The 20,371-nt window shown below is 40.0% G+C and overlaps 2 protein-coding genes across 6 annotated transcripts in view; both read left to right on the forward strand.

Moving 5' to 3' along the window:
- Positions 1-5,777, forward strand: part of plekhm3 (pleckstrin homology domain containing, family M, member 3) — a 49,221-nt gene extending 43,444 nt beyond the window's left edge. For all 5 annotated transcript variants that reach the window (XM_003454892.4, XM_019353295.2, XM_013277375.3 and 2 more), the window contains exon 8: positions 65-5,777. In XM_003454892.4, coding sequence (XP_003454940.1) covers positions 65-227 — 163 coding nt within the window. In that variant the 3' untranslated portion in view covers positions 228-5,777. The remainder of the gene's footprint in view (positions 1-64) is intronic.
- An 8,413-nt stretch (positions 5,778-14,190) lies between these two features.
- Positions 14,191-18,426, forward strand: fzd5 (frizzled class receptor 5). Its single transcript, XM_005475362.4, has one exon. It carries the CDS (start codon positions 14,905-14,907, stop codon positions 16,633-16,635), a length of 1,731 nt encoding a protein of 576 aa, XP_005475419.1. The 5' UTR covers positions 14,191-14,904; the 3' UTR covers positions 16,636-18,426.
- The last annotated feature ends 1,945 nt before the right edge of the window (positions 18,427-20,371 follow it).

Below are 20,371 nucleotides of genomic sequence, written 5' to 3' on the forward strand. Positions count from 1 at the left end.
ACTCTCTGATAGTGTCCTTGTACAGCTGGCGAAACTTGACCGACGTGTGTCTTTGTGTTTGCAGGTGTGACAGCTGCGGCGCCGTTTTCCACGCCGAGTGTCGACAGAAAGCACAGCCGTGTCCTCGCTGCGTTCGCCGGGAACTCCACCACAAGAGGCCATCGTCCTTCTGGTCACCTGATGACGACAGCCCAGGCTGTTTCCACGTGCCCTACCAAGACACCTGAGACAAATACCCGCAGGAGCGATAACAAACAGGGCACCGCCGCCCAGCCATCACCCTGGACAACAAGGCTGTTTCTCTGATTTGTGTGTGTCTGCAGGATGGACCTTGTGGCAGCAGTGACCAGGGAGTGGACTCGGAGCATTTGTTGCAGCGTCAGGTTTGTGTTTTTGTGTGTGGACCTGCCAACGCACATGCCTGAGCCGAGCACCCTTTGGCTTGCTGTAAAGAGCAGGAAGAAAACCGACTGAAAAACTGCTTAGTCAGGCTACTTGCATTTTGTAGTCCAGCACAAACAGATTATCCTCTGCCATCCTTATCCCCACTCCTCCTCACTCCTCATTCCTACCTTTTACATTTTTCCACCTCCAGGAGCTAGACGTGCATAATCAAAGCTGATCAACTGGAGGAATTCAAGCTTAAAAATAATGTGGTGCATTGTAACCACCTGCTCTCAAAGCCTGCTTAAGTTTAACAATACAATGAGTAGTCAGTAGGCAGAAAACTAGTAAACAATCTTGGCAATGGATGTGTAAAAAAAACAACATTAAATTTGCTGCTCTCTTTTAGGTGAAATAAGCAAAATTTTAAATTCCCCCTCCTCTGAGACCAATCAATGTTTTTGTCTTTGTTTACAGACTAAAATAGAAAATAACTGAAAACGGATCTGTGTGTAAGGGAAATGGGTCAAAGTGATAGAGCACTCAAAGCTTCAAACCCTTTTTTCACCATTTTTCCTTTCAGAGAGAAGGAGCTGTTGTCAGCTTGTATTCATGTCAGTGATATTTATGTCAGCAGTCAAATATTAAAGGGTAAGGTATCAGTTAATTAATTTTTATAATGGTAGTCAAAAGTGAAACGCATTTTATAAGATGTATTTTTTTTCCGTGTTCTTATTGACAACTGATAAGAAAAAAACATTTTAACAGAAGCAATTTGGTATAAAAATCCAGTCCTCAGTCTGCAATCAAGAAGACTGAGCCTGAGATCACTTTCAGAACGTGCTGGAGTGAAACTGTGTCCTTTGTAACAGGATTTAGAAAAGTGTGTTTTAATGACGAGTACAGGACAGGAAGGTGTGATTAAAATAAGCTGTTTTAACACAAAAATAGTGCCAGGAGGAAAACTTCTGAAAACAGTCCTGCAGCACAATCAGATGTTTTACCCACCTAAGAGCAGATTTCCTATAATATTGCTAAAATCACGTCTTCTCTGAATGCACAGGTGCGCTGACGCACAGTGGCTCATAAAAATCATAAGGCCAGATTTCACAATAGTGCCACAAATTGTTGTCGAGATGCTCAAACTCCCTGAACAGAGTTACTGTAAATAACAGATTATATTTTCAGCGGGACTCAAATGTTCTCAGCTTGTCTCCTAATGACAGTATTAATTTGCTGAATTAGCTAACGTTTTTATTATTTATAATATTTTTACTGTCTGGGGAAAAAACCCATTGTCCTGCACTTGTGCGATAACTCTGACAGCATTTGGAGCACGGGGATAAACACAGGAAAGTGGATTCTGCTGCAGGGCTGTTTTAATGAGCAGTGTTTTAGTTTTTTTTTTTTTAAACTGTGGTAATGTGTCGGCAATGACATTTACAGTCTCTGACTAAATCCAAACTGACCACAGCTGCTGCTGTTCTGAAGAAACAAAAAAATAATTTGTATGAAAGTATAAAAATCCTTCCTCTCTCCTACTTATCTTTTAAGTTATTTAACGTGTGGATTTTCACTCACTCGTTTGATCAGTGTTTCTTTATTGCAGACTCTGTCAGTGTGTTTGGGCACGTTTTCTTCCCTCCATCACTCTGACTGTAAAATAACAAAAGGGGCAATAATATAAACTGTAACTTAATCGTTCATTGTTGCCTTTTTCCCCTCCTGTGTCATTCTACTTCCTGTTGTGCTTTATTCATGCAGAATCTATCAAGCATGATAGCAGCTTTAGCGTTTTAGTATCTCTATGCAACCTAGATGGCCTTTATAATCCACAGCTCTGATGTGTAAAGGTCTGGGAACATTTTCTTTACAGCGCTGAACCAGCTGTGTTTACATCAAGTTTTAAGAATATAATAATGAAAGGAAATTAATCAAATTAATTTTCTGTCTTCTTTGCTGGTTTAAGAGTAAATAATTAAATCCTGCTATTTTTTTCTGGTTTGGTGTAGAGTGAAATGTTAGATACAGTAAGCTTTTATTTTTTCTACATAAAATATGAAACTGCTCCAATCAGTGAAAGATAGTAAAGTCTGCCTGTAGTGATCACTGAAAGCTGCACTCTCTTTGTTTTTAGGCACTGTAATAAAATCAGATTTCAATTATATTGCAAACCAGGAAATATTGGATTTCTCATCATCTTAAGACTCAAGGACTGCAGCTTTAAAGTTCAATATGCCAAAATGTGTAATATGTTTTGTTTTTTGTCTTTTGTTTTTCTTCCTAACAAGCTGAAATCTCAGTGCAGATCTGTCCTTTCTTAACCTCCTCTTCATCAGCTTGTTTGAGCCATAAAATTACATCAATGTTGAAATGTGACAAACTTCAGCTCTGGTTTGATTCAGGAATATGTGTTTTTGTGAGATCAGTGACAGTTCTACGTGTTTGTGAAGCACTCAGGATGCTGCACATTGAAACTAAATAGGATGTTTGAGCTGAAATGAAATCATTTTTATTTATTTTATTTATTTATTTTTGTTTGTTTTGATGGTCATAACTGAAGTCATGTCGGGTGATATTAAAAACAGTGTTTAAGTTGTCGATTGACCGTGCCTGCTGGAAAAAGACTTTTGTTTTTGTTTTTTCTAATTGAGTTTTTTTTTTTTATTGTTTTACTTTTTGACTGTGAACTCATGCTGTTTTTGTACTTTGGAGCCCAGCAGAGGTCAAAGATCACTTAATTGTTTATCACACAGAGTTTTGCACGGAGAATAAATCACGTGTAATCAAGTCCAAATCCAGCCCACCACACAAACTTAGCTCATCTGTTTCCAGTTGCATAACGAGCATAATCAAACCTCATCCTGGCCCCAACCTTTATGCAACAAACAGCTTCAACTCAGAGGGTCTATTCAAAATATGTCGATTTAGGGATTATATTCCTGTTCCTGATTGCCAGATTGTAGAGTTTGTTTGTTTGTTTGTTTGTTTGTTTGTTTGTTTGTTTGTTTGTTTGTTTGTTTGTTTTTAGACTATGGCTATTTCTACAAATCTACACATCACCCACAAAATCTGATTTCATGCCACTAAAACATTACACACTGCAAAAGGGAACAAGATTCAAAGCCTCTTTTTCTTGTAAATTCAACAAACCATCAACTGAATAAGCACACAAAGCACCAATGATGCACAAATTATAGAAATGAAAAGCGTTATAGCTTTTCTGTGTGTAGAAACAGGCAGCTTACACAAAGTTATACACACAAAGTACAGACTCTATATTATGATTTTTGCACAATATACAAAAAAATGTGGGGGGTTATCCCCAAAATATTAATTTCACAAGCAAAAGTGCAACAGAAGAAAAAGGACTCAAAGAAGAAAATGACTGAAGAAATGAGGCTACATCTAACTAACCTTTATTTGTGTGTCTGTGTCACCCTCAATTTCATACGAGTGTAATCGATTGAGCTGTGTATGGGTAAAGTGGGTTGTAAAATTAGAACCTGTGTGAAGCAAGAGACATGCATTTACTTTTGACCGACTTACTAAGTGAATTGGCTACAATTGTTTCAAAGACAATAATAAATATATTAGTAAAAGTTAAATTCAAACAATTACCCGTAAACACTGGATACTAATTACTGTAGTACTTTATATTACTGTTGGTAACAATGTAGTAACAGTGGGGCAGTAAGAAACAAAAGCTAATAATGGCGCAATTACAAGTTATTACCACTTAATTACAAAGTAATTATCTTGTATCAACGCTGATATTTATGATGTTACCTGTACTGTAATGCTATCATTAGCCTATGTCTGTGAATCTGAGTGAAATATGGGTGGAATATGCATTTGTGTAGTTACTTGTTTAGACCTAATTATCAAACATTAATATGCTATGCACACTGTGAGCTAAGATTGTGAACATAGTAAACATTATGCATGCTAAACATTAGTTGTTGTCATCTTAAATAGCTCAGAGCACAAGTATAGCCTCCGGGTGATGCTCACTTCTCTATTTGTACAAGTGAAGTCATCTGAATAAATATATAAAACACAGCAAGAGGTGTGTAAACATCCTGAAGACATAAGCCAATATGCAAATTGACGCAAATGCAGACAAGGTCTTAAAAGACATGTTTGCATAAACAGAGCAACACTAGAATCTGTCCAAAAGTCAGCCTGTCCTCATCTGCCACAAACAAAATGATAATAGTGACATTAATATCAATTAAGAGCCAGCTGTTTTTCTGTTTGTTGTTTCTGACATAAGACAGAGTTAATTCTAGTGTTGTAATATGATAATAGTATTCTAAAATATAAAACATCAACCAATATTACCTTATTATGAGGTTATTACCAGTTTCTGCAAGTCAGTGTATAAAAATTTGAATGCAGATATTCCTGTTTTGTTGCTAGCAGGTTATTTTTTTATCAACATATTACTATTATTAGCTTTTGGTTTAACTTCATAGGCATATGGCCTGTTATTACCCATCTGCATAAATGTCAGTGTAATATTACTCAGCTCTTTATAGTCGTTGATACAAGTTAATTACGTGATTTTTATCTCCTCATTTCCAACTTCACTATTACCATATTTTTACCGATCTATAATAGAAAGTACTACCATAAGTATTTTTTAAAAGGTAAAAGGGACATTTAGTTCTGTTGCTCCAGTCTAATGATGCATTTTTAAAGAGCAGAAACCTACTAATTTATGGAAAGAAAACACATATAAGACAAATACCTGCTGGGCCCTACAATTTGCCGCTATGTAGCTAAAGTTACTTGATTGTGTACTTTGAGAAATGTATTAAATTACTTGCTAATTTTATGCTGTTGTTTCACTGCAACCTGGAAGTGCAGGTTCATGTTTATTTGATTTTTAAATAATACTGCAATATTGCAACATCTGCAAATCCCTTATGTCTTTTGTCCCAGCTGCTTTTTTTTTATTTCTTTACATGACTGCAGTGTTATCCTAGTAACCTCCAGCTCAAGCCTAAGTTGAAATTTTAAGGAAGTTTTATGACCGTGCGAGCACAAGGTTGTTGTTTTTTTTGTGTTTTGTGTTTGTTTTTTTTTAGTTTTTGGTACTTGACTTGAAATGTTGCTCATGTTTCAGGCACAGGGTGATCATTGCAGTGTGGTCTTAGAGAATAATATATTGTACAGTATTTAAGCACAGTAGCTGGACTGAAAATCTTTTGCACTTTTAAGTTTTTTTATTATCTTTGTTTATCCTTGTTTTCACATCCAAATTCTGATGCAAATACAGGGAGTTGAACTTTTTTTCTGTCTTATTTAATCAGCCCTTCCTGCTGTTAGATTTTGTTCAAATTTTTTCTGCTAGCCACTGATGCCAATAAAGACAAACTCCTCAACAGTGAAAGTGTTTTGAGTGCATGTTGAGAAATTGTTTGGGTTTGACTGCATTAAGGAATGCTAATATTTTGTGTACAGTACAGTGTAAAAGCGTATGAGTGTGCTAAGAGTGTACTAAGATGCATCCAAGAATAAGAGGTGTATCTTCTAATTGTAAAACTGGATAATTATGAGTCTGAGCTGAGGGTGGAAGAAGTACTCTAAGCTTAAATTGAACTTATTGGTATTACCATGTAGTAGAAATACTCTTGCTACAGATATGTAGTTCAAAGATTTGCATTAAAATATAGTCATGATACGAAAAGTAAAAATTATGGAGAATTTGGGGTTCTTCAGGGAACTAGAGTTACAGAGAGTGATTCAAAAAAGAGGAAATAATCAGCAGCAGTTCTCTGGGTGAAAAATGCCTTGTGGATACCTGAGGTCAGAGGGGTAACAGCCCTGCTGCTGATAGGAAGACAAAAGTAACTCCTGCAACCTCTCATTACAACCAAGGTATGCAGAAGAGCATTTCTAAACCTTCAAGACCACATCAGGTACCATTCGTGTCGGCTAAGAACAGGAAACTGAGGTTGCAAAACAGGAAATCAAAACACTGGAAAAAACTGTTGTCTGACAAGTCTTGATTTCTGTCGCAGCATTCAGACGGTAGAGTCAGAATTTAGCATAAACAGCATGATCGCATGGATCAATCCTGCTTTGTATCAACAGTTCAGACTGATGCTGCTGATGCTGTTGGTGTGGGGGATATTTTCTTGGGACACTTTGGCCACCTCATTATCAACTGAGAACCTTTTAAATGTCACAGCCCACATGATGTTGCTCATGTCCATCTCTTTATGACCACAGTGTACCCTCATATGATGACTGCTCCCATCAGGCTAACATGCCACGTCAGAAACTCAGATCATATAAACTAGATTCTTGAACACGACAGTGAGTTCACTGCACTCAAATGGCCTCCGCACTCTCCAGATCTCAATCCAATAAGAGAACCTTTGGGATGTTCTGGAACAGGAGATTCGCATCATGAATGTGCAGCTGACAAATCTGCAGCAGCTGTGTGATGCTGTCATGTCAACATATCTGTCCTGTCAGATGCATGCGTACTGCAACTGATTCAACTGAAAGATCTGTGTATATGCAGCATTAGACTTGATTATGACTTAGTAATTTATTAATCAGTTATCTCATTGCAAGAAGGCAAAGTTTTGATTTATGAATCTGATTTTTTTATCTTTAGAAAGGAGAAAGACAAGTCTGAGAAGATGTTAATACTAGAAACTGACAAAAAGTGGAATTTGAAACAATTCTAGGGCAAACACTTTTTGTTAAAACAAGGAGAGGTATCCTGTTAGTCATCTGAATAAATATACATTGTGCAAACATGCTGAACACATTTGCTAATATGCCTGAAGTATTTATGCAGTAAGACTGAAATCATGTGTTCATAAGTCATGCCTGTCGTCACCTGCCTTCAGACATTAATATGGCTTTAATATCAATGTATGGCTTCAAGAGTCATACTTGACTATACTGTTAGCAGTATTTTTTACAAAGATATGTGTTCTCAGTATGTGTTAAGATAAATCCATGAATAATGAAGCTGTGCATTAGTATGTCTTCAGTGAAAATGAACTTTGGACTAAATTTAAATACCTGACATCACTATGTCACGGTTTGAGATTGACAGTGAGTTCACTGTGGTGAAACTGGAGATTTACATCATAGATCTGCAGCAACTGTGTGATATCATCATGTCAACATGGACAAAAATTCTTAGAGGAACCTTTCAAGCATTTTGTTGAATCTATGCAACAAAGAATTAAGACTGCTTTGAAGGTAAAACTGGTCCTACCCAGTACTAGTAGGGTCTAACTGATGAAGTGACCTGTGAATGTCTATAGCATAACCATCTCACGACCCTTCAGATTAACCTTGTGACTTTCTTGTGTCTTTTGCACCAATGTAGTCCTTGACTACATTCTGTCTTCTGAGAAATACCCCACAATGAAATGTTACACAGGAGATGTTAGGATAACTTCTACCGGAATGAAAATCATGAAATAATTGCACATTTGTCCCAATGAAAATGCAAATTTCGAGCAGTAGACCCTGTCGACGAGTGATTCCAACTTTAGGCCAGCAATTTTTGTGGTGCCATGATACTGAAAACTTTTGTGCACCTGCAATAATCTGTTTTGGGGGGGGGAAACGTGATGGGATAGAGATTGGAAACCAGTACTTTGTGGAAAAGAGATCTTGTGGGGCAGAACATTGAAACTGGAACCACTGAGCTGACTTATTGTACTCCATATAAGGTAGAAAACAATGCAACCTAAAAATGGGATTATTTAATTTGTTGAACTCTGGCTTAAACCAGATTTTAGATGCCCGTATTCCTACACTGCACGCTGCATTGGCACTTGAGTTTAGTACCACATTTGAATACTTCGTCCAAAGTCTCAGGAGATAAAACTCCATTTACAGAGCAACAGTTTAGTGAGAGCCCAAGATTCACAGATTGTGACACATGGATCATCATGAGCCGAAAAGCGCTGTGTGATGTGCACAAAAGTTTCACTGAATGGATCTTGCGCTGAGAAGCTGATTCCAAGGTCAAAAATGAATTTCCAAATGAATTCACAGTTTGCGAAGGTGAAAAACGATAACGTGTCAGTTTGCAGCTGATTATAAGATTATGAGCTCAGCCTCAAGCTGAGCTGAGAGAAAACAAGATCCATGTGAATAAAGGTGCATGTAAACCTGCTAGAGTGAACATGGATATTGTGTGAGAGAGCGGGGAGCACAGAGGCTGACTCATTTGCCTCTGATGTATGTCGAGCAGCGGGCAAATTGAAGCTGAGTGTCGACCGTGCTTAATTGTCATCGCCAATTAGTGCATTGTAGGACGCCCACAATGGATCAACTGTAGCGAGTAGAACGAAGTCCTTTGTGCTTCTCCAGTGGCCTGCGAGCCAGTCAAGACTCATTTAGTGGACTGAACAACGACGGAGCAGAAATGCCAACGAAAATGAAAACAAAAGACAGTTTAAGGAGGAAAAGAGGACGAGGAAAGAAAAAGAGAGGAGGAGGAGGAGGGGGAATGTGGACAACGGTCACAGAGGAGGGAAGGACCGGGCCTCTGCTCTCCCAACATGAGTGGAGAGTGCATGGCTTCGACACGCACACATACACAGTACCTCCACCTCGACATTTATCGAGCCGCTACACAAAAGCTGGCAGGGCCCCAGTGTTCCCAGTGACCTGGTTGTTCAGACGCTCGTTTGGCCACATCGACGCTTTCAGCAGGCCTCAGCCCTGCTGATTGTCAGTGTGCTTTTACCAAGGTTAAAGGGTAGATCCACTGTTTTCTACTTAAATCCTTAATGAGATGTTTTTTGTTGTTGTTTTTTTTAATTGAACGCAATTAAGCACAAAACAACCTTCTAAACAGAGATTCACAGAAGCCTTCAACAAACCAGTGACAAGCCAGGCAGAAGAGGTTTCATGAGCTGCCAAACTGTTGGGGAATTGGTTTTGAAAGACAATTCCAGATGATTGCAACTTATTCTATCCTGTCAGGTTTGCAATTTCCAACTAATTCTAAAGATTAGTTTGTACAAACTAATAGACGTTCTTTCTTTAAAGATAATAAACCAAATATAAACCAAATTTACGGTCGACATATTAAAGATTATGTCAAAAATGCATCTGCATCATGTGTAGCAGAGACATAACAAAAGTTAGCTTGCCAACTGGCTCGCCATGAATCTGGTGATTGTATTATTTTGTTCTTGCTGCTGTTCATACAAAAAAATTGGACTGATTGTTGGTTATATTAATGGAGAGGCAGACAGCCAATTAATCATTAAATGCACAATGGCTACAGTCCTTGGCAAGTGACATTTGGAGACAAGAATTAGCAAAAGAACTGGCTAGCTACTGTAGGTTTTTAGCTTTAGCTTAGCCTTTACGCGCTGACTGTGTTGTGAAAAAATGTCACGAAATTCCATATTTTTCTGATGGAAACTTGTCATATAGCATATATTTACACATATAGCATTGCATTTATGCAACAAAAAAACAGTTTTCAGAAAAATCACAGTGAGAAAAATAAAGTTGACATCAAGCGATGATCAGCTGATCCTGTTGTTGCTAAACAAGAAGACGAAGAAAGTGAGAAGGTGTGTAAATGCTTTAACACCTTTTATATCCACTAACCCACCCACTGTCATTACACATTTCCTGGGACCTGAGGCTCGGTCCCTGCACCAAGTACAGATCACACAGTTGGGGAAATCATCATTTGATCCCCTGCTGAAGTTTGCACACTTAGAAAGAAATGAACACCCTGTTTTTATGCTAGTTTCATTTTAATGGAGGGCAACAGAACATCAACCAAACATCCATAAAGAACTCATTACATAAAAAATATAAATTGATTTGCACGTTACTGAGTGAAAGCATTTGATTCCCAAGCAAAACATGACTCAGTACTTGATGGTGCCATTAATGATATTGTTACTGGTGTTGTTCTTGATGACTGTGGTACCACTACCTTTCTCATGATCATCCTCACCCCATGGGCCAAGATCTTGCATTGATGGTCGTTTTACATTTCTTCCATTTCCGAATAATCCCACTGACAGTTGTCACTTTCTCATCGAGCTTCTTGCTGATGGTCTCGTGGCTCATTCCAGCCTTGTACAGGTCTACAATCTTGTCCCTGACATCCTTTGACAGCTCTCTGATGTTGCCAATGGTGATGGAGAGATTCTTCAATGGAAGAAGTTGGCTCTGCGGACAGGTGTGTTTTATACACAAAAGAATTTTGACCTGGAGTATCTGCAACTGATCAACTGACTGACTAAATGTAATCTGCGTGCCACATGTGCACATAGCCAATCAAATCCTTATTATTAGAGGATTGTTAGACAATTTCTTTATAAGGGATCAAACTTTAAGCAGATGATCAAAGAATTATGTCCCTCACTTTAGCTGTTCATTATACAGAACTGCCCATACAGCTCAGTTGTTGGATAAGTTTTTGGAAAACACAGGTTGCTTTGAAAACTGTGTGCTTAAGGAATACAAAGCCAAGCTAAGCAACAAATGAAGTACTGCTCTGGATCCATGGCATTGAACAGCAACCTTAGAGATCCTTATTGCAGTCACTTAAATAGCCATTCATTTTGTTTTATGGACAGAATTTCTTCAGATTCAGATTTTCTTCTTCTTCTCTGCTGGTTATTTTCCCAAATCTCAACAGCTGAGGTGGAGAGTTCAAAGTTACCCATAGAGCCACAATAGCTTCATGACTGCTAAATACACCAGGCCAAACTGAACCAAAACTATGTCTTAAGGCAAGATACTGTAATGTGTAATTCATTATGTCACTGAGAGTCCTCACAGGTGAAGCAAGTACAGATGTGCGTGTGTGTTGTGGTTACCTGAACATCTAGTGATGCAGGTCACGTCTCCGTGTGTTCTCCCTTAAATCTTAGGCAAACACAACTGGCACAAGTAATCACATGCACATGTTTGTGTGTCTGTGTGTGTGCTTTGGTATACATGACAGATTGATGCCTTCCCAGCTTTACATATGAACTCCTCATTGTTTGCTTTAATCTATCAGTGTGAGCCGAGGAGGGGCAAATCAGAAAGACTCGTCTCAGCTGATATGCTGAGCACACACACACATAAACACACACACAGACACACCTTTGGAAACCTTTGTCCCCCCAGCCAGAGCTGTGACCTTTGTACAGTGTGGCTACAGAGAGAGAGCAGCGTTAGGAGATCTGCTATCGAGCACAACCGATTTTTTTTTTTCACCACTTTATTTAGATATCAGTGCGTTCATTGCAAGCATTTCTCAGACCTTAGCTGGCAACCTACACTCCCTTAGACACCCACGCGCATGCTGCTCTGACAACCAATGAAACCTGTCCATAACTCCAGGTTTCAAAAAAACTGTCAGGTACTCCACGATGGAGTCGGATCCCAGTTTAGATTCACCATCTTGCTTAAACACGCGCACAGATTGCTCCCTTTTTAAAGTAGAACTTACATTGTTGCTATCAGCTTCAGTAAAACTGCTCTGCTTTGTTTTAACTTTCAAATATGAGGAACTGATTTTACTTTGCGGCACCGATTACACAAAAATTCTGACAACAGGTTCACTAAAAAATTATTATTATTATTTATGTTACTATTGTGGCCTTGAGGTGATGATGTGGATACACTGCATCACGTGTGAAACTGATGCCAATAAAAAAAGGATATTTAATTTAATAAAGCAAATATAGATTAAATTGTTATTTATATTAAAAGACTCTGTAACAATATAACAACTTTTCCTTCCAAACAGTGTCCTTTATCCTTGCACCATTTACATCATTCTTCACGTGTCTGCTCTGATCAGTGCATCGTGGATGCAAGGTTCATGCAAATCTCCGTCAACATGACTTCTGAGATCTAATCAAGGCCCAGTGCTGCCATGTGAGGAGACCTGAACATCAGTCGGCGTTGGAGTTTAAACAGGTCAGTGATTCAATTTGGTCTATTTGACAAGAAAAGGCTTCTAATTTCATTAACTCCAAATGAAACAGACATTGTTTAACTCACACGGGAGAGGACACCTCCACTCTCCTAACCTTCTTTAGCTCTGTATGGAGGCAATTACAACATCCATGCCTAGATACACCCTGAAAACTGTCTCATATACTGATGTTTGTTCTTTGATTAATGGAAAGAAATGAAGAAATACTGAAACACACTGCTACATTAAACACTGTTGTAAGGTATTGTAAGCTGTGCAGACTTAAAAATCCTTTGAGGGTAAATTTCACCTTGGTATGGAGGCAGGGAGGAAGGTAAATATGGGTCCGTTTTAACACGGTAAAAAAAACAAAAAACAATAAATTCTTCTAAAAATATAAAGTGTAATTTATCAGTAAATGTTTCCATGCATCATTTACTGTTAATGGCATGTTCAGCTTAAGCAGACCTAGCAAGGAGGACGTAAACAAAAGACATATCGCTCTGTTATTACAGCTGAACAATGACAAATGTTTATATGTAACAAAGGACAAGACAAAAAATGAAAATAAAAAAAATGACATGCTCAACTCCAAATAATAACAGTTAAATGTGTAAAGAATTTAATGGATGCTAAACCATCAAAAAGCCAAACCATTAATGAGAATTTCAGCACATATCATTTATTTAATATAACCTGATGTCTGTTTTGTTTTTCTTATTGCCATATGATATTAAATACATTATATGTGTAACTGTGAGTTCTGATTAATGGAAACAGAATGACTAAACAGAAGTGACTGACAGCAACAATAAATATAAACTTTACTTGCTGGAAGAAAAACTAATCAAGAAATACAGTTTTGTTGAAGTCAGGGGAAAAAAGCAATGAATGACAACAAAGTCAACAAAACTGAGCAGCATTCAATAATAATAACAGTATAATATAATAAAGCATGAACCTCGTGGATTATAATGCACGTGTCTACTTCACTGAAAAAGAATGGAGAAGACCGTTTAGTGAGTGTGTGTGTGTGTGTGTGTGTGTGGTCCTGTGGTGGAGGTGTGAGTGGGTGGAGAGACCTTATCCATCATCTGATACCTTCAAGCTCTCCCGGTAAACTCCAGCCCCTAATGCAGGAAGTCATAAATATGACTCACTGATGCGTTCACGTGCTGCTCGATACTGCGGTCAATCCCAAACATGCGCTCTAGCCGCACACGGGCTTTGTTGAGCTGCGCTACAAAAGCAAACACAAATAAAGGAGTTCACATTTTACTAATAGATAAATACGTTAAAAAAAAAGTCAACGTGTGCGTTTTCTTTATATAGAGAAAGTTTTCATTTGTAAAAGAAAAACTGAGTGCTTTTAGAGTTTTACTGGAGACCAAACAAAGCAGTGAAATACGGGTTTTTGCCACATTATAAAAACCTGGGCAAGAAGTACGTTTTTTTTTAACTGCATAATAATAGTTATGATAATAATAATAATTGCTGCATGTTAAACGTGTTAAAATAAAGGCGAAAAAAACCCCCCTTAAAATAGTCCATTCACTACTGAGAATCAGTGTGTAGCAGCTACTTGACAAAAATTGTAACCTTTTCTTATTTTTCTTCTTTCATTTTGTATTTGTTTTTATTAAATTGAGTACTTTATACACATAAAAATGTATAAAAATTGAAAACACATTTCTATAATAAAAAAAAATGGGACACAGGGCTGAGTTTGCTTCGCAGAAATACCCGATTTTGTTTCGTTTCAAGTAAGAAGAAACTCGAAAGGTGTGTTCACGGAGGAATCGTGACATTTCCGACAGCATCGAATGCAGCAGACCCTCGGAGCGGTGAGGAGGTGCTGCAGTTTCAAACGGACTTTATTCCGTCCTCGGGCTCAGTGCGCGAGGCTGACACGCGCTGCTGCACTAATAAGTTTTCACCCTGAAGAACACTTGCGGATTATTTTCGTGTTTTATTTCGTTTTCCCTCCTACAGAGGTGCAACAGGTGCAGCAGAGGGGACACTTTTAAAAGTTTGAAAATAATGCTGCTGACGGAATAAACCAGCCCGAGAGGACACGACAAGTGGATTTTACGCACCGAGCTTCGTGCGCTGGACGCTGGAGACAGCCACACGTTTGTCGTACACCGGAGAGCCGCTCTTTGCTCTGTGTTTGTTCACGTTGTCACAGACATTTTCTACCACATGATGCCACTTTTTCTGGCGTCTGTGAATTATCGGGAGGAAACGGTGTAAAAAAACAACGACAAAAACAACAAAATGTTAGAGGGTCGTTAAATTTAGTGGAACGTGACAGCCGGAGATGAACTTTCTCCGTAATGATTGCAGGAGCTCTGGTGAATGATTGACAGCTGCTCGCAGGATCAACTGGATTTACCGTCAAGACTTCAGCTTATGCTTTAACCATTAAGAGACTGAAAGGAGCCTGTTTATGTCCTGATTTATCCACCAGAAGAAGAAAGTTTTCAGTCAGGTTTCTGAGATGACCATGCAGTAAAAGGACTCTTGTATTAGATTTCTTCGTTAAATGACTCCAAATGAATCGTTGTGAATTTTAATATTTATTTATGGCATCTACAGTGAGACACATGCCGTGGCCCCTCATAATGCTGCTGCTGCTGCTGCTGCTCCTCCACTCCCCTGGTTTCACATTAGGTGCTTCTAAGGATCTGGTGTGTGAGCCCATAACTGTGCCCATGTGTCGGGGCATTGGTTACAACCTGACCCACATGCCCAATCAGTTCAACCACGACACCCAGGAAGAGGTAGGCCTGGAGGTCCACCAGTTCTGGCCCCTGGTCCGGATCCGCTGCTCTCCGGACTTACTCTTCTTCCTGTGCAGCATGTACACACCGATCTGCCTGCCAGACTACCGCAAGCCGCTCCCACCCTGCCGCTCGGTGTGTGAACGAGCCAAACGGGGCTGCTCGCCTCTCATGAGTCAGTATGGCTTTGAGTGGCCTGAGAGGATGAGCTGTGAGCAGCTGCCACAGCTAGGGGACGAGACCCTGTGCATGGACCAGAACAGCAGCGAGACCACCACCCTGGCTCCCCCATTCCCCAAGCCCACCCCTAAGGGCAGGACTAGACCGCCGAGCCCCCCGCAGTGCGACAGGGAGTGCCGCTGCAGAGAGCCACTGATCCCCATCATGAGGGAGTCTCACAGCCTGTATGGCCGAGTCCAGACTGGCACGCAGCTCAACTGCGCCCAGCCTTGCCACCTGCCTTTCTTCTCGCCAGATGAGCACGCCTTCACTAGCTTCTGGGTGGGACTGTGGTCGGTGCTGTGCTTCATCTCCACCTTGACAACCGTCGCCACCTTTCTCATTGACATGGAACGCTTCAAGTACCCAGAGAGGCCCATCATCTTCCTGGCTGCCTGCTACCTCTTTGTCTCCTTGGGTTACATCATCCGGCTGGTGGCAGGTCACGAGCGAGTGGCGTGTGGCACCAGTGGCGACCAGCTGCACATCCTCTACGACACCAACGGCCCCGCTCTCTGCACCCTCGTCTTCTTGCTGGTGTACTTCTTCGGCATGGCCAGCTCCATCTGGTGGGTGGTGCTGTCCTTCACCTGGTTTCTGGCCGCAGGTATGAAGTGGGGCAGCGAGGCCATCGCGGGATACTCGCAGTATTTCCACCTCGCCGCTTGGCTCATCCCCAGCGTCAAGACCATCGTGGTGCTGGCTCTCAGCTCTGTGGACGGGGACCCTGTGGCTGGAATCTGCTATGTGGGGAACCAGAGTCTGGAGAATCTGAGGGGATTCGTGCTCGCACCTCTTGTGGTTTACCTCTTCACCGGATCACTTTTCTTACTCGCCGGCTTCATTTCTCTGTTCCGCATCAGGAGCATCATCAAGCAAGGTGGCACCAAGACGGACAAACTGGAGCGGCTGATGATTCGCATCGGGCTCTTTACGGTGCTGTACACCGTCCCCGCCACTATTGTGGTGGCCTGCCTGGTGTATGAGCAGCACTACCGGCCCGGCTGGGAGCGAGCTTTGGCCTGCCTCTGCCCGTCCGAACGCCAGCGCTTGGGGCTAGGCCCGGACTACGCCGTTTTCATGCTCAAATATTTCATGTGTTTAGTGGTGGGCATCACCTCAGGAGTCTGGATTTGGTCGGGAAAAACTTTAGAGTCCTGGAGGAGGTTTGCGGCTCGATGCTGTCCCTGTTGGCCACAGAAAGCCACCGCTCCACCCTCCATGTACAGTGAGGCCAGTACTGCTTTAACTGGACATACTGGAACTGGGCTGACATCAGGGATCTACCATAAAGCTGTTCCGCCTCATATATGATCTTTTAAGAGGACTCGTGTACAGCCACATCTCCCAGTATCCAAACACAGACTGGGATTGTGGACATATATCAGAACTGTGAGCTAGAACTGCTTTCCTTGGACGTAGAGCTCAAACCTTTGACTGAACTTGACTGTCACTGAGGAACTAACCTTTGAGTTAAATGGATCCATAATGGAGTCCCACATGCTTCTCACTATCTCCTCATCCTGAGCACTGACAGAGAGAGAGTGAAAAAACACATATTTATTTATGTATATATTGTACAAATATTTGGTGTTTAAAAAAAAAGATAACGTGCCATATATTTAGTTTCTAACCAGCTGATGCCACTGCCACCATCGTAAGTGTAAGACGCCAGAAAAACAAATCAGATTTGAGCTGTATAAACTTGTGTATAAATGTGGTGTAGCATGTCAGTGTCTGAGTGAATTGTTTTTATGGTTACAAACTGAAAGTGGACTGGGAAATGGTCCTTATTATGTTGCTTTTTCCCAAAACTAGAGATGAAATTCTTTGAAAGTCTTTCTCATTTTAACTGTCTCATTAAATCACTAAAGTTTCTGTGGGGGGGAATCTAGTTTTGTTCATGTATTGTGAACTAATGCACAATGTTTATGGTAAAGATACACAATGAAACTTCAGCCCCATCTGCTGGTTCAAAGGGGACCTGCTCACCCCCATCCCACCCCCAACAGATGAACATTAGACCACAGACCCATCTGAATTTTGTTCTTAGCTGTTGAAAAACATTAATAGCATAAATGACCAATTAATGATTATTCTATGGTGGCGAATCTGCTGTTGACTCCCTGACTTCAGCTCAGTGACCTCTAGAGGTCCTTGGACCTCACTTTGAGAACCACAAAGTGATTTTTATAGCAGTATTTTGCCAGAACAAACAGATGTAAGGGTTAGACTAGGTACAGTAAAGGTCACCTTAGACTCTGGAAAACGGAACTAGCCACGTTAAACAAATAACCAAGACATAGTTTAATCCATAGTTTAAATTTATAGAAAATTTGCAAGCAAGTAAAAAATAAGAATTTAAATTTTCCCAGGTTGTTATTTATCTCGTTCTGTTTGGGATTTGGACTGCTGGATGGAGAAAACAAGCACTTTGAAAAATCTTCTTTTTGAACAATGTCACAATTTAAAAGCTCTTTTGCTTAATAGTTAATTAACTGAAGAACTTAGAATGTACATGTATATTGAGTTTTTCTCATGTAAGTAAGAACCAAACCCTCCTATGTTGTTTGCATGGATCTGTGGTCTAATGTAAGTCATCTGTTTGACAACTTGACAAAAACTGACTTTCAGAAGTCACACTCACTGCACGGTGTACAGTTTACCCAGAAAAGTGTGCGTGTGTGTGGAGGGTGGGGATGGGAGACAGAGAGTGCTAAAGACAACAAAAAATGAATGACGGTGGACGAGTACAACATGAAATCTGTCTCAGTGCAGAGTGCTACAGCGCTAATGCAGAACTGACTGAACCCGTGACATTCTGTAATATTTCCATTCATTGTTGATGGTCCTTTGTGTTTAGATTACCGTGTGTCCCCCATGTTAGATAGCTCTAATTTATTAGTCTGATGTGTGTGAAGGAAATGATTGTATGAGTGATGATGAATGCCAAAAAAAAGAAATGCTGGTAAAACTGATGTGTAGATTAACGAGTACATGTTGGGGTTTTTTCCGTTTTTACATTGACAGACCTCCTCAAAGGACGTTGATAAAATACTGTAGATTTTGATTCATGTTGTGGAATTAAAAGTGTTGGATCTTGAACGTTGTGCACTGCTTTTTGACTGTGTACGAAGCCCTAAAACATTAACTGACTGCTGAAGAGTGCGCACAAGAGCACAAAGTTCAACTAGGAAGAAATTAGTTGTTCAGTAACTTGATTTGGAAGTTCTTGCATTCACTAATAATGGCAGTATAGTGGATGTGTAACCATTTGCTGCCCTGTTTATGACAAATTTGTGGAAATACACAACTATTCTACGAAGTCTCACCTACTTCTTGCAAGAGGGTTTCCATGAATAGATTGCTGATCTCTTGGAATGTGTTGTCACATTGTAGCACCACCCTACATCGTTAAACCCCTGTCAGCAGGATTTCTCTCAGTGGCTTCCAAGATCAGACAATGACGTCACAACAAGACACCCATTCATTCTTCATTCAGTCCTACAGCCAGACATATATGTAAATATCAGGTGTATGCGAGTAATTGTTACTGATAGCAAGCTGAAAATGCAGCACTTGACCTAAGAGACATTAGAATTTAACAGAAAAATAATAAAGTCCAATGTGTTGGAAGTAAACCATGTGTGGTTTGATGTGGCTTAGATACAGTGCTACAACAGTCTATTCAACGTATAATCAAGTACATTTTGGGGGTGTGAAAATAACTTTAAGAGACGATACAGTTGACGGGAATGTCTGCCTTTAAATAATCCAGGAAGCTATCAGCTGATTAAAAGCAAGATACTGTACTATTGCAGTATAAATTTTAACACACAGTCCTCGAAAAAACACTGAAAGCATTTAGGCACGTAGACATGGTCAAGACCACCTACTGAAGTTCAAACTGAGCATCAGAATGGGGGAGAAAGTTTCTAAATTACTTTGAATGATTTGATTCTGAGGTCAGAGAGGGACATCCTGACGGTTTAAAGCAACTGTAACTTCCATAACCGCTCATTACAACCAAGGTGTGCAGAAGAGCATCTTTCAACCTTGTAGGAGATGGGCTACAGTGGCAGAAGACCACACCAGGTATCACTGCTGTCAGCTAAGAACAGGAAACTGAGGTTATGATTTATATGAATTACCAAAATTGGAACAATGAAAAACTGGAAAAACATTTCCTGATCTAAAGTCTCAATTTGTTCTGCAAAATTAGGATAGTAGGGTCAGAAAATAAACATGAAAGCATGGATCCTCGTATAAGAGGTTCAGGCTGCTGGTGGTGTAATAGTGTGAGAAATTCCTTTTCTTGGCACACTTTGGGTCCCTCACTGCCAACTGAGCATTGTTTAAATGCTGCAGCCTATCTGAGTACTGCTGATGAGCAAATCCATCTCTGTTTGACCACAGGGTATCCCACACATCACAAAACTCATAACTAGTTTGTTGAACATCACATCACTATAATCAAATGGCCTCCACAGTCACTGGATGTCAGTCCAACAGAGCACCTTTGGCACAGGGTGGTACAGGAGATTCACATCATGGATGTGCTGACAAATCTGCAGCAACCCTGTGATGCTGTCATGTCACTATGGACCAAAGTTTCTGAAGAATGTTTCCAGCATCTTGTTGAATCTTTGCTATGTAGAATTCAGACAGTTCTAAAAACAAAAGGGTCCAACCTGGTATTGGGAAAGTGTACTTTAGTGTCCAGTGAGTTTATTGTATATTGTTATACCACTGAAGCAGATTCACTGAAAGCAACAAAGGATCGATTCAAAAGATGTATTTAACTAACTTTTGTCTATACGGGCAGTATAGTTAACAGAAATTTGCAGAAAACAAGTGCTTTCATATGAGCTTTAAACATTTATGCAATCAGAACAATTTATCTAACTCAACTAAGGAAGACTTGTTTCAATTTCACCACTGACATGTATATGAGGCTCACACTGAGCCTCACATACATCTAAAATTTGAACTGCTTCCTTAACAAAACAAAACAAAACAAAAAGTAGATAATAAACTGCTTAAACTGGTT

This window comes from Oreochromis niloticus, linkage group LG16, assembly GCF_001858045.2.
Source record: "Oreochromis niloticus isolate F11D_XX linkage group LG16, O_niloticus_UMD_NMBU, whole genome shotgun sequence".
Lineage (NCBI taxonomy): Eukaryota > Metazoa > Chordata > Actinopteri > Cichliformes > Cichlidae > Oreochromis > Oreochromis niloticus.